The sequence below is a fragment of the Nyctereutes procyonoides genome, unplaced genomic scaffold, assembly GCF_905146905.1.
Source record: "Nyctereutes procyonoides isolate TBG_1078 unplaced genomic scaffold, NYPRO_anot_genome, whole genome shotgun sequence".
Lineage (NCBI taxonomy): Eukaryota > Metazoa > Chordata > Mammalia > Carnivora > Canidae > Nyctereutes > Nyctereutes procyonoides.
In genome coordinates this window covers 42090161-42103886 of record NW_026575049.1, presented here as the reverse complement: position 1 = coordinate 42103886, position 13726 = coordinate 42090161, and the positions used below count along the sequence as shown (strand labels likewise).

The following is a 13726-nucleotide window of genomic DNA, read 5'->3' as shown; positions in this document are numbered from 1 at the left end:
TGGCCCTCCCATACCCATGTGCTTAGGAGAGAGAAGGAATACTTCAGAATCTGCACTGGGGGATGTACTGTAAAATACCAGAAACTCTTAATCTCCTGAACCAAAGCTACACAGTGAATAAAGTGGATGGTGAAATGAGCTCTCGGCCATTTGGATGCTTCTGAAATGATCATGTACCCAGATCTTTAAGAAAGATGGAAGGGGTTGGACTCTGCTTTCCCGACTCATCTCCAGTGTGTACCAATCTTGGTGGTGCTCTCACTGGTTGCTGGGATGTGCTAGTCACTATGTGTCTTGTCTACCCTGTAGCTTGTTATGGAGTTCTGTGGGGCTGGGTCCATTACAGACCTTGTGAAGAACACCAAAGGGAACACGCTCAAGGAAGACTGGATAGCTTACATCTCCAGAGAAATCCTGAGGGTAAGGAGAAATGCATGTCTGTGATAACCCTGCACGTGGTTTTGTGTTTCCATTTTCCTTTTCCTAGCCTGAAGTATTTCTTTGCATTAGTTATAACTGTACAGATTGTTCTTTTCGTGACAGCCAAGAGTTCTATGTAACTAGCTGGGTTTGATTATTTAAGCTAGCTACATCATGGTTTTGATTGTGACAAGTATCTAAAGAAAATAGACTTAAAAATAGTTTTTCTGCATTTCCCTGAATTCACCCTCCAGGTGTTAAAAAGAAAATCTGAGTGAAGAGAAATATTCTCTAACTATTGTTTTTACAGGAGTTCTTTGTGTAAGCTTATGAATCAATATTAATGATGCCAAACGCTGGCTTTCAAAATCATCTTGTGGACTTTGGTGTTAACTATTGGAATCTGGTGCAGTATTTACAAGGAAAAGTTATGTTTAATGTTATTTACAGCCAATTGGAAAGCCAGTTTATGTTAAAGTTTCTAAACTACCATTTTAACAGATTCTAAATGATTGCTTTTAGTAGTAGAGCTATGCTGACACTACAGGCAAAGGGTCTGTATGTTTTGCATTTGAAAAGTGCATGTGAGTTACCATTGGGCCTCTCCCCTGGCCAGCTATCCCAGTTTTTCTCTCTTAATTACACATTTAAATTACTTGGTTGGATTTTATTTACCCACCACATTTAAAAAAGACTGTGGAGTTAAAACTGGATTCTAATTCTTAGGTTTCTCTCACTAATAAAAAAAAAACTGTTAATTTGCTTTTTTACTTAGAGGCAAATTTACCCTTCTTTTGTATTTAAGTTTCATAGAGGACTGTAGGTCTAAAAAGTGCCAGCTAGAATTCACAGAGATGAGTTTTAATTACTTTTTATTTAGATATTTTATGAAGCCCTTGAAAAAATAAGCAATTCCCTGAAGAAAATTAGTTGTAGGGGGTGAGCATGTAATCCTCTTTTTGTAATCATCTCAGATTTCATTATTAAAACATGAGGGTCCTATCTCTCTTGGTTATTACAGGAGGCAGAGTCTAAAAGTGGAAAATTAAGCATCTTGCCTTGCACTAGGATGAAGGAGCTCAGCAAGTGGGCAGATATATTTATGTTAACAAATAAAGCTCTTGGCATGGTTGGTGGGAGAGAACAGTGGCTATAGAGTGAGTCAGATGTGGGTTTGAGTCCTGCCTTTGCTTCTTACCTGTTGCACGCCCCTGGCAAAGTTACTTCTTTCAGGACTTAACCTTCTTCTATAAAATGTAGATACCAGTCCTATGAGGGAAGTACCGTTGTTACGAGAATTCATTGCGTTGGTGTATATGAATCATTTAATGTAAAATTTGAGTACATAACTGATTGTCAGTAAATATTCATTTTTGTCATTATTTTCTGTTATAAACACATATTTACACATACCTTTTCTATATATAATTCCAGTGTGGGATTTCTCAGAGAACTAGATTTTCGTATAAATGTCCTAGGTGGGCATCAACTGTATTTCAGATGCCCAGGTTGTTTGAGGCTCTGATTGACCTGAATATATAATAGCTTCATGGACATTGTTTTGAGATACATCAAATGTTTTCCACCTTGGTGGCACCTGAAACAAAGATTTCCTTCATTTACATTTCATCTAGAGTGAGAGTTTTTCCTATGACAGAAGTCTAAGTGAACTAAAAACAAGCCTCTGGAAGAGTCAGTGTGTCACAAGCTAGTGAATGCTTTTCACAGGAATCACTGAGAATCCACTTTGGTAAAGAGAAAGCAATATGGTAAGAAGACAGAAGAGCTGTCATGGGAACAGAAGGAACCAGCTCAAGTGGATAACCTGGGTTCTCAAAGACACTGCGGGGTTAGCTTATTTTTGCAATGGCAAAACTTGTCTTCATTCTTTCGTAGGTGTTAGATTCACATGCTGTTATTATGTTAAGAGCTTCAAAAGATTGAGAGTCATGAGCTTATAGGCCTCAGACATAAACAGGAAAGTTCTCTTGGGCCTGCCCACTGGAACCCCGAGACCAAAGGTTTACCAACAAAGCCAGTGCATATTCATTCCAACCCACTTCCATGTTTACAGTCTATATAGCTTTTGATGCATTTATTAGAAACTGATATTCATAGTGTGTATGGGTTCTTACAGTCTTTCATAATCAGAACCGAAGGGACAGCTTTTGACTGTTCTTTTGCTGGATGTCCATGAATGAGATAGTTATAGGAAAAATGTTTTTTAGCTTTGAAACATTGATGCATTTGCTCTAGGTTGGTATTTAGTGTAGTGTTTCTATTTGGACTGTCTCTGCTAAGGAGGGATAATTGTGGCTTACTTTTTACCATGGGAGTAGTTGAATGTACATTCTTTCTTTTCAGACAGCTCGTTCAGAATAATTGTCACTCGAGTTCATGTTGTCTACAAGCTATTAGACACACCTTGAGGGGTTTCACCTGGAGATATAGCAACCCTTTAGCAATGGGACCAGGATGATGTTTCTTATATTTATTGCTCATGAGAAACAAGAGTGCATGCAGGCCACAGTGTTTGCTAAGACGGTCCTGTATAGAAGGAGTTTGGGAAAGTTAAGAGAGTTAAAATGAACTAAAGTAGTAAAAGTAGGAATTATGAAAGAATTTGAAAAGCTACTTTTTTTTGTTGTTCTTTATTCTTTGCTATTCAGAATTATGCCATGCTGTAAGGAGAGACTTTCTTCCTAACTATAGCACTAACATACCATATATTTTTAGTGCTTTTTTCCCCCTAGTCAGTGCTTTGTGGTATAACACAGCACATCCTGTGTGGTGGAAAAATAAACAGAGCCATCAAGTAAGCTCTATTCTGCTATATAAGCAGACTAGTAAATTATTGTTTAGAAACCCCCGGTGTTAGAAAAATTAGTGTTCTAGAGCAGCTGTTAAATTTAATGCATATCCTACACAGTATTGATAACAATAAAACCTCACACAAAAAAAATCAAACAGGAATATTAAATAAACCTGTACTTCTGATCTAGCCTTTTTGAATTGAGACATTTCAGAATAAATAGGTTGTTTGTATCTTAAGGAGGCAAGCTATACATTTGGCTTCTCTAACTAAAGACAGAACAAGGACAGGAGTTGTGAGAATGACACATTTTTGTCTCTCAGTTCATAGTTGGATGCAAAATGTGTTTTTGTTCTTCCACCACCTCTCATAAGTGACATGCTCTTGGGCCTTCTTCCCAAAACAAGGTCATCTGAAAGTGCTGTATGCCCAGTAGGGTTTATTTCCTTGGGAAAGAAAGAAATTTTATTTGAACATAAAGCTCTTTCGATGGCAGAATTGTTCTACACTTGGGGTGACGGTGGGATTGATCAGCAGTTAGCAATTTGTCACTATGTGGTGGGAAAACTATGCAGTGCTCAAGAGCCAGACTTGAATGAAACCCCACTCTGGCTCTTTGTTTTTCCCATGGGATGGGTTTAGTTCACATATACCCACAGGGTCACCCACTGAAAGATGGACGTGTAGCGTGGGAAAGGAACCACCCTGTACACAAATAGCACAAATTACAGCAGAGAAACTGCAGATGGTAATCTAGTGTGTGTCTTCAAGGAGCGGCTAGAAACTGGTCATGTTGCTCACACGGGGGACCTAACCTGTTGGAACCTGGGAGTGGATACTTCTTTCTGTGTGGTACTATTGATGATATTTTCCTGAAAATGTACTAAAATTGAATTGTAGTATGTTCTAAATGGGGTTCATTAAACCTTAGTTCTGTATGTCCACTTTGTTATCAAAAGTGTGTTCCAGGCTCTTTATTTGCGACAACAAGGAACTAAAATTCAGATCTGTCTCTCCTCTTCAGGGACTGGCACATCTTCACATCCATCACGTGATTCACCGAGACATCAAGGGCCAGAATGTGTTGCTGACCGAGAATGCAGAGGTGAAGCTTGGTATGTGATGCATGTGCCACATGATCTAATAGTTGCCCCTAGTACATACCAGCAGCACTCCCAACCTTGTTGGCATTTAGCTAAAAGTTCAGTCTATTAGCCACATTTTCTCTTTCTGTTCTGGGAATTAGGCTTATTGCTTTGTCTGGCTCCAGCCTCCCTTTCTACTAGGGTTGTCCCCCGTGCTTTGCTCTCCATATAATAGACTGAATAATGTTTGAATCAGATCACAGCACTTTCTTCCTTAAAGACCATTAGTGGCTTCCTGTTTCAACTGTAATAAAATATACATTTTTTTACCATGGCCCATAAAAAGACATAGTCCCTACTATTCTCTTGCTCTGTTTTGCAACCATCCTCACCTCTCTCTTCTCCAGTTCACTCATTTTTTTTTTTTTTTTAAATTTCCTTGCAATGTCCCACACGGTTCTTTGCACATACTATTCCCCATTGGGGGCAGTTTGGAAGTTGCGATTTTTTCCTCCTTTTCAGAGTCTTTCCCTGACCCTCTGATCTGTTCTTTATTTCCTCATTAATCCTGATCACAGTTTATAATTATACAGCTATTTGTTTACTTATATTTCTGACTTACGTACTGGAATATAAGTTCTGGAAGTATAGCAACTTATGATGTTTTATTTACAAGAGCATTCTTATCTGACATCTAGCTTAGTGCCTTAAATATACTTAGATACTCAGTAAATTTATGCATAGATGGATGGAGTCCAAGGTATCTTCCTGGAGGTGATTTTTTAATGGATCATCTCTATTTCCTGTTTCCTTTACCCGGATTTGAACTTTTTTCAATCCCACTTTTATATAATGTTTCTGTCAAATTTTTAAACAATTAGCCTTAAGTTTTCTTCCACTAAGGTATCACACAAAAAAATTCTTTACGCTTATGAGACTCTAGTCCATCTTTTAAAAATCCTAGGCGCAGTAGTTAAACCTTAAAAACAAAATCTTCATTATTGCCTTCTTGCCTAGTACCTCCATTTATTGGCCATCTGTGGAGGAAGAGTGTGCTGATTTGGGAAATCCCCTCAAAGCTTAAATGGGAGGCACTTGAATTGTTCTCATTCTCCGTGACTCTGTAAGCTGTGTGTGTTTCCTGCACTGGCCCCCTGGTGCTAGGACTGTGATAATTCTTCTGTAATCACTTGGTGATCACTCGTGACTACTGTCTGAGTTACTACAAATGGCACGTACTGCCTGGCCCATGTGTGTCTGTGTCAGAACATGTGAGTCTACCTCCTGGTCAGGTGGTTTCCTGAGCATGTTTTGCCTACAGAAGTTGAATCTGTTACCCAACCCCTGTGAGTGATCTCAGCCCTCCATAGGCCCTTTGGCAGAAGCTTCCCCTCATGCAGTCCTACGGGTAATAGCAGTGTGCATAGTGATATCGTGGGCAAACATTCCTTTAGGGACCGTAATCTTCTTGCTAGCTCTGTCTCCCATCCTTGAACTTTCCTCTAGACCACCATCATCATTCAGCTGAGTGGGATGTGGGGGTCACTCTGAAAAATCAGAAGTCCCAGGTACTTTGAGAAGAATGTCTTAGTATATTTGTGATTTAGCTAGATTATTTTTATTGAATTCATTACTGTGTACTTTCCAGAAAACCTTTGTGGGTTTCTTCTCTTTTTGTGGTTAGTGCTGCTTAAGAAGCCAAGTCACATGGGTGTTAGTTCTGAACTTGGAGCTTTCTATGACTTGATCTTAATTTGTGGCAGGTATGTTTCCTACAAGCACTGAATATCCTAATTAGTCTAAAAGTCCCTCTGGAGGTCACTGTCATTGCAACTCAGGGAAGTGGCTGGATCCAGGCCTCCTAAGAGCTGGCAAACTGGTAGATTTTTTCATTTGGGCAGCTTTGCTCTGGAGACCATTCTCCTTATTGATGCTGGTGACCTTAAGGTGTTTGCACGTCCATGAAGTCTTATTACTCCTTGAGTTTATACTGCAGATACCTCCTCCTCACATTTCTTCATCTTGTGGTTTGTTAATTATGTTCTACCCCTTCCTTTTTCTTCCTCCCACAGTTGATTTCGGCGTGAGTGCTCAGCTTGACCGGACCGTTGGGAGGAGAAATACGTTCATAGGCACCCCCTACTGGATGGCTCCTGAGGTTATTGCCTGTGATGAGAACCCAGATGCCACCTATGATTACAGAGTAAGAGGCACCTGCTTTCTTGGCCTCATTGGGTCCCTAGTCTTCCTGAGGGATAGGGGCTCTGCTTACAAATTGCACACCCCTTATCCCTTCCTGCTGTTGCAGTGAGGATGACTTAGGAACCTTGTTGCAGGTGCAGATTTTCCAGCACAATATTGAGATGCTGTCTCATTGTTGTTCATTTTCTGTCACCTTGGTTCTCCTGAGTACACTGCTTTCATGACAGTGTGACACTGTCTTGTACATAGAACTTTTTGTCATAAGTAAATTAAATACTTTGCCCTGTTTGTTGTCCTTTTAAATTTGAAGAATATATTATAATCAGATATTATAGTTCTAAAATATTTTCGGAATATATAGCAATAGTTTCGTCTATGTGAAATTACAGAGTATTGTTAAAGAGCTTTACAGCTTGATTTGGTACACAAATATATTTAAATTATTAGAGTGACCTCTAGGGACTTGTATCAATAATACACTTTTCACTTCCAGTGTAAAACCCATATTTGTTTTATCATCAGATTCAGGTTGAATATGTTTACAAAAATCATTACAAAAAAAATTTGTTTTGCCATAATTAAATGAGTCAGAGTGTTTATGTACCTGCTAATGTTATTCAAAGTTGAGTTCATATCTTTATACTCTCCAGTGTATTTTAGTTAGTTTTTTTTTTTGTTTTGTTTTGTTTTTTTTTTTTGTTTTTTTTTTTTTACAAATACCCAATTAATGAAACTCATTTTAAGCAAATGGTATGGAGGAATTTTTATTTTATGTTTTCACATGCTGGAGTATTTTAAAATAGATTATATAGACTGTATGACTTTCCTCTCTTGAATACATCATTTTGTTATCTCCAAAATTTGAAAACCTCTTCTAGTATACCCAAAATATTGTCATGCTTAAGTAAATTAAATTTAAAATAATTTATTGGGGTGCCTGGGTGGCTCAGTTGGTTAAGCATCAGGTCATGATCTCAGAGTCCTGGGATCGAGCCCACATCGAGGAGGGAGCCTGCTTTTATCCCTCTCTCTCTGCTCCTTCTTTCGCTTGTGCTCTTTCGAATAAATAATTTTTTTTAAAGAAAAATTATTTCTTAATACAGAATCTATAATTAGACCCAACTGGTTTATATCTGATTTATCTGAAGGAATGTTTAATATAGGACAAACATCGTATTTGGTAGTTTGGCCACAGTATCTTTTAATCAAGGCTAACCAACTCCCTCTCCTTTTTTTCATGACATTGACTTGTTGAAGAGGCCTATTCTACAGTTTAGATATGCCTTACCATTTTTGAATTTTGACTTTATAATCTTTATAAGGCATTTACTTTGTTTCTTATAAACTGGAGAAATTCAATTAGTATCAAGAAAAACCTGAAAGGAAAATTGCCTTAGGAAATGAGTATGGTTTGTGTTGCATCACACCAGGTGGCATGGAATGTCTGCATGTCTCACAACTGCTAAGATTAGTCACTGGGTCAAGTTGGGTGAAACCCCTCCTTTGCGCTCTATAGTAGGAAAAAAACTCATAAAAATAAGGGAGAAATTTTTGGGCCTATCCTTCTTGTAATCAAACATGTTTGAATTGTGTAACATAATTATAGGTTATTTAGAAAACGCTTAAACTAAGCAACTTTAAGTAATTCTTTCATTAGAATTGCACATAAACAAGAGAATGTTAATGGTAATAACTACCCATTGTTTGCTTTTAAAAATCTTGTTTGGATTTTAAGAAATTGGCTGATAAAACTTCATTCATTCATCAGCCAATGTTTATTGAGTGCCTACTACATGCCAGTCACCATTCTGAGGATACTAAGGTGAATAAAACAGACAAAAGTTCCTGCTCTCACAGAACTTGTATCTGAGTGGGGAATATAGTTAAAATTCCAATCTGAAGATGAATATTTCAGGGGACTCAGAAGGAAGAGATTCCATGCACAGAAAGGCAGCTTATTGCTCACCCCTTATTCTAAGTTTGAGGGGAGAGTGGAGAGCTGTAGCAGTGTGATTCAAAATACTGAACTACGCTAGATTTTATTAATTCAAGTATAATTAACATACAGTGTTACATTGTTAGCCTTTAAAACTTTAACATCTTAATTAAATTTGAGATAGTAACATAAAATACAAAATTAAACCTAAATCTGGGCCAAGAGTCTTAAGGTATTGAATGTAAAGAAATGAGAAAATATACTGAACAGAGCACATGGTGGCAGTTAAAGAAAAGCTTTTCCATGGACCACCTCTAGTTCAGTCCTAGATGCGAGTGGTTCTAATTAGCATACCAGTTTTTATCTTTATATTTTCATTCATTTATTTGGAAGGTATTCATTACAGATGTGTTTGCTTTTAATTTCTTGGCAAACTTCTTTTCAGTTTATATACTGAAAAATGCCTTTATATCATTTGTGTGAGTAGCCGGCAGTGTTAAGTTAGTGGTTTCATATCTGATCCAGTACCTGTAACACACTGTTTTATTTTTGCAGAGTGATCTTTGGTCTTGTGGCATCACAGCCATTGAGATGGCAGAAGGTGCTCCCCGTAAGTAGTCTTCTTTCCTTTTGAGCCCAGTTGTTACATGTGACTTAATCCTAGTTTCAAGCTTTCAGACAGAACAGCTTCAGGTGTAAAGCAGTTCCTGGTGGGACATTCAGATGAAGGATGCATAAGTACAGTGAAGTTTGAGATGTGAAAGGATTCTTGGCACCCACTATTCCTTTTAAAGATCCCTGAAGTCTGTGGGTTACATTTTATCTTTTATTTAAGTTGTATTCAGATGTGTAACCTGAAGTTTGGCTGACATCAGATAATAGGCAATAGTATTTCATTTTACAATTTAAACTTTAGTGAAACTAAATCCTAACACATGAAATTTTAGTGATACTTAACGTTTTGACTTTACAAACAGAGGCATAATTTTTTTATCTGTAGAATAAGGCTGGGGTTGTTTTATTTTTTGCTTTTTGGTTACTTGTGAAATTTGTTTCTCCTTTGGATTAAATCAATGACAGTGTCATAAACTTGAATTTTGAGCAGAGACAGGTAGAATTGTAGAGAACAAAGAGACAAAACAGCATTATCTGCTGGTCCCCCTAGTAAAGGGGTATACAAAGGATGTATCCTTGTCTGCTGCAGAGTTTCTGCTGAATAAATATTTGTTGAATGAATGAAAAAAATTTCCAACAGCTAAAAATTAGTTTGCAATACAGAAATGGATGTCAGTCTTGACTACCATGTGTTTCCTCATGTTTCCATGTGAGGAATTGAGGCAGGGACGAATTGCCTGGATCCTTTGTTTCAGTTTTCTCTCACGGTGGGAATAGATTGTCTTCTTTGGCCCCCATTTCCCAGCTGCCTTGTAAAATTCTCATGAAGGTAAATAAACATATGAAAATGCACATTACCTATTGTAACATGTTAATGCGTGCATGTGCACTTGACTTAGCTTTACTGGGCAAGTAATAGAAACACAGAACTTGCACAGAATGAAATAGTCTGTTTTATTCTCTCATCTTTGCTCCTTCCTAATATTACAGCAAATGAACAGTTAACATTTCTGGAGGGCTTCATTGAGCTTACTGTGTCTAGGGACTGTATGACTGCCTTTACAAACAGGGTCTGATTTAATCCTCACAATGACCCTGTGACAGTATAATTATTTTCATTGCGATCTTACAGAAAGTTTAAAAACTTGGTTTAGAAACTTAAGCTGTTTATTCCTTTAAGACTGTGAATCTGTATTTATTTTTGATTTACAAAAACTTTCCACTGTCAGTTTGAAATTGTAAATTCTTCTTGTTGCTCTTGACCTCCTCATGTTTTGTTGTGTTTAAATGGGGGAACTCAGGGTATGCCCTAGGGTTCATAGCTGGATGTCTAGACTGCCTTGATGTAAAGATTTTCTGTCAGATGATGGGATAGTGCATTTGATATTTTGAGTGAGGCCTAGAAATTAAGAATGAGTAAAATAAGTGCCATACTGACGCCACCGTCTCCTCTCCCCAGCTCTCTGTGACATGCATCCAATGAGAGCACTGTTTCTCATTCCCAGAAACCCTCCTCCCAGGCTGAAGTCAAAAAAATGGTAAGCTATGTATGGTTTGTTGTTGTTGTTGCTCTTTCCTTTTCACAAAAAAAAATGTTCCTTTTCAGTTTCACTCCAAGACCAAATTCTAGCCATTCCAGTTCCCAAAGAACTAAGAGCCAGTGCCCTGAAACACCAGTAAAGAAGTGTATTTTTAAAAATGTTTTTTCCTTGATAAAAATTCTCTTTTAATTAGAGTAGTAACAAGTGACCATAGGAAACACTGTAACATGGTTAAAGAAAAAGTTTCATTTTAACATTTAAGCCCACTTTTAAGTATACTACTTTGCTAAGCATTTTCACATTCCAAAGGAAAGCTGTACAGACTTTGCAGCTTCCCAGGTGAAATAGGATTCGAATTTTAATTTTAATGAAGGCATTTTGGTAATTGTTGCAAAACATTGCAATTATATATCTTTTTTCATTCCAGAAATGAAAGGAATGGTCCTGTCTTGTCTTTGGGCTGCCACCTTTCTTTCTCCCTGCAGCCCTCTTGTTTGCTCAACAAAGATCCCTTATCAGAGTAAAGGGAGATGATGGTGACCCTCCCTGGTGAAAGCTTTAATTGTAGCAGTGTGGGCAAGAGTTAGTTTGATTTAGTTTTAAAAGTCTTTGAGGGAAAGGGTAGTGTTTTGTTTTTGCCTGAGAGGTTTGCTCACTTGTTTCCTCTTGAACTTTTTTCTGAGTGCTTTCCTGTCACTTCTGTCTCCACTCAAGCTCTTCATGCATGTGGGCCCTCTCCCCTTCTTCTGTTTGTGTGTTCCTGGGTACATATCTTCCTAGTGCCCACCTACTCTCTTGGTGGTTTTTTTCCCCTTCTGAAACTAGTCTCACTGGTTTTCCAGTAAGTGTGTCTCCTTGGGTTCTTGACTTTAGTTGTAAAATATGCAAAGGATTTCAGTATCAATCAAGCCTTCTTTTCTTGTGGATTTGGTCTTTTAGCTCTTGCTGTCAGCTCTTCTTGGTTGCTCATCTTCTGATGTCCTGTAGCTCTCTTTTCCCATCTGTGGGCATTACACACACACACACACACACACACACACAGTATTTTTACTCTTTCTTTCATACTTCTTCCTGTTCCTCAGTGTTTCTCCCTACCCTTTATTTGCTGGCAGGATTTTTCTCATTCTTTTTATATTGTCTTTAACCATATTCAATTCCAGATAGCTGAGCTTGCCTAGTTGTACTTTCCAGTTTTTAGAGAGTTCTCCAAGACTGTACAGTTGCCAGGATTTTAGACCCAGTTGGTCTTTTGTATTGAAATTTGGTAACTCTGGACATCTATGGTGGCCAACCCTAAGGAAACCAAATGTGGACAGTGGGCATCATCAAGGAGTAAGCTGTGCAGCTGGGGTAACACTATCCAGCTAAGTGAAATAATGCTGTTTTTTTAGAAAATGGAATTTATGCTCTGTCTCAGGGTATCTCCCAATTCACAAGTCTTGTCAGCTAGCCCCACTCTGATATGTTACTTGCAGTTTGGGATTAACCATTCTGTGTATAATACAGCAACGTAAAGAGAAGATCTAGATGACAAGTTTTTCCTGTGTTCTTACACAAAACTTTCTCTAAACTTGATTAGATGAATTTTCATCCATTTACATCATTGCTGTCGTTTTACCTAAGTATTCTAAAAAATGAGATATTGCAAACATACTGTTCTTCCTCCTTTCTGATTGCCGTCTTCCTATCCACCAATGTATATTTATCCTGCTGGTCTTGGAGAAGTGATCAGTGAACTCTCTTCCAGCAGAACTTTGACCATTGATTTTAAAGAATATATTATAGACTATCATTTCCCAAATGTTAATTTGTAGACATGTTACATTAGAATCCCCTTGGAATCTTTTTTTTTTTTAATTTGGAGTTCAATTTGCCAACATATAGCATAACACCCAGTGCTCATCCCATCAAGTGCCCCCCTCAGTGCCCATCACCCAGTCACCCCCATCCCCTGCCCACCTCCCTTTCCACCACCCCTTGTTCATTTCCCAGAGTTAGGAGTCTTTGGAATCTTTTAATTTAGGTTTCCAGTCTCAAAGTGTTTCTGGTTTGTTAAGTATGAGGAGTGATCCAGGTATTTGTATTTTTGATAAAGTCCTCAAATTGTGGGCAGTGGAATTTAGGAATCTCTATGTTAGAACAAGGTGCACTACAACTGTGTAGAACCTTCCATGTTTCTCATTAACCACAGTCACAACTTTGCTGAGTGATTTTGAGGGCCCTTCTCTTGAACAGACCCTGATCTGTTTTTCTGTTCTTTTCCATTTTTCATACTAGCATCAGAAAATGATTCTTTATTCTCTGGTACTTTTCTGCCTTTGTTCATGTTGGAATGGAGGGTTCTCTCCCCCATCTCTAGAATACCAACTATCCTACTTTTTCTTGATGTCTAATCTTCCATAGCAATAGTTCTTATTTTTCTTCTTCTGTAAGTTTGATTTACACATCTACTGTTGTGTGTACATAGATTTCCCCCACTTTATTTCCTATGTGTATTTCTTAGCCTAGCATAAACAAATGTAAACTGTTGATATATAAATATTTGTTGAATTGAAAAAAAATGGTAAGTTTGAATGCAAATACAAGACAGTGGAAATGATTCTTTAAAGCAGTGAAATAATTGGAAAGAACTGAACTAATTTACTAAATTACATTTTTAAAGACTGAACAACTCATTCATTCAACAAAAATTTATTATATACCTCTCGTGGTCTGCTCACGCTCAGTGTTGGGCATTGTCAACAAATTGAAAAATAGGTAACGGTTCCTGACCTGTACCCCAGCAGAGGAGACAGAAACATAAACATGAAGTATACAGTCTATTAAATGCAAACAAGACAAGTTAGGAAAGGCTCCTAACTTTGGGGATTTAGGAGTGAAATGTTGCCAGGAAAATATTACCTGAGTCTCAACAGCCAGGATGGGTGAGTGGCTCGGCCAAGCCTGGGGATCGGGGGTCATCATGTGCCAGGCATGGAGAAACAGGCAAAAGTAAAAGTAACTGGTAGGGTAAATGCAGTTTACAGCGTCCTTGCCCTCCTCAGAGTTATTATGCATTTCTACCTTTGTACATTAAGCATAGAGAATTGACAGATAAAGCAGTTGGAAACTCTGA

The 13726-nt window shown here is 37.9% G+C and overlaps 1 protein-coding gene across 50 annotated transcripts in view; it reads left to right on the top strand.

Moving 5' to 3' along the window:
- MAP4K4 (mitogen-activated protein kinase kinase kinase kinase 4) overlaps positions 1–13726 on the top strand; it is a 189537-nt gene that overhangs the window by 118076 nt on the left and 57735 nt on the right. For all 50 annotated transcript variants that reach the window (XM_055328835.1, XM_055328797.1, XM_055328846.1 and 47 more), the window contains exons 5-9: positions 310–420; positions 4257–4347; positions 6390–6520; positions 9011–9065; positions 10530–10608. In XM_055328835.1, coding sequence (XP_055184810.1) covers positions 310–420; positions 4257–4347; positions 6390–6520; positions 9011–9065; positions 10530–10608 — 467 coding nt within the window. The remainder of the gene's footprint in view (positions 1–309; positions 421–4256; positions 4348–6389; positions 6521–9010; positions 9066–10529; positions 10609–13726) is intronic.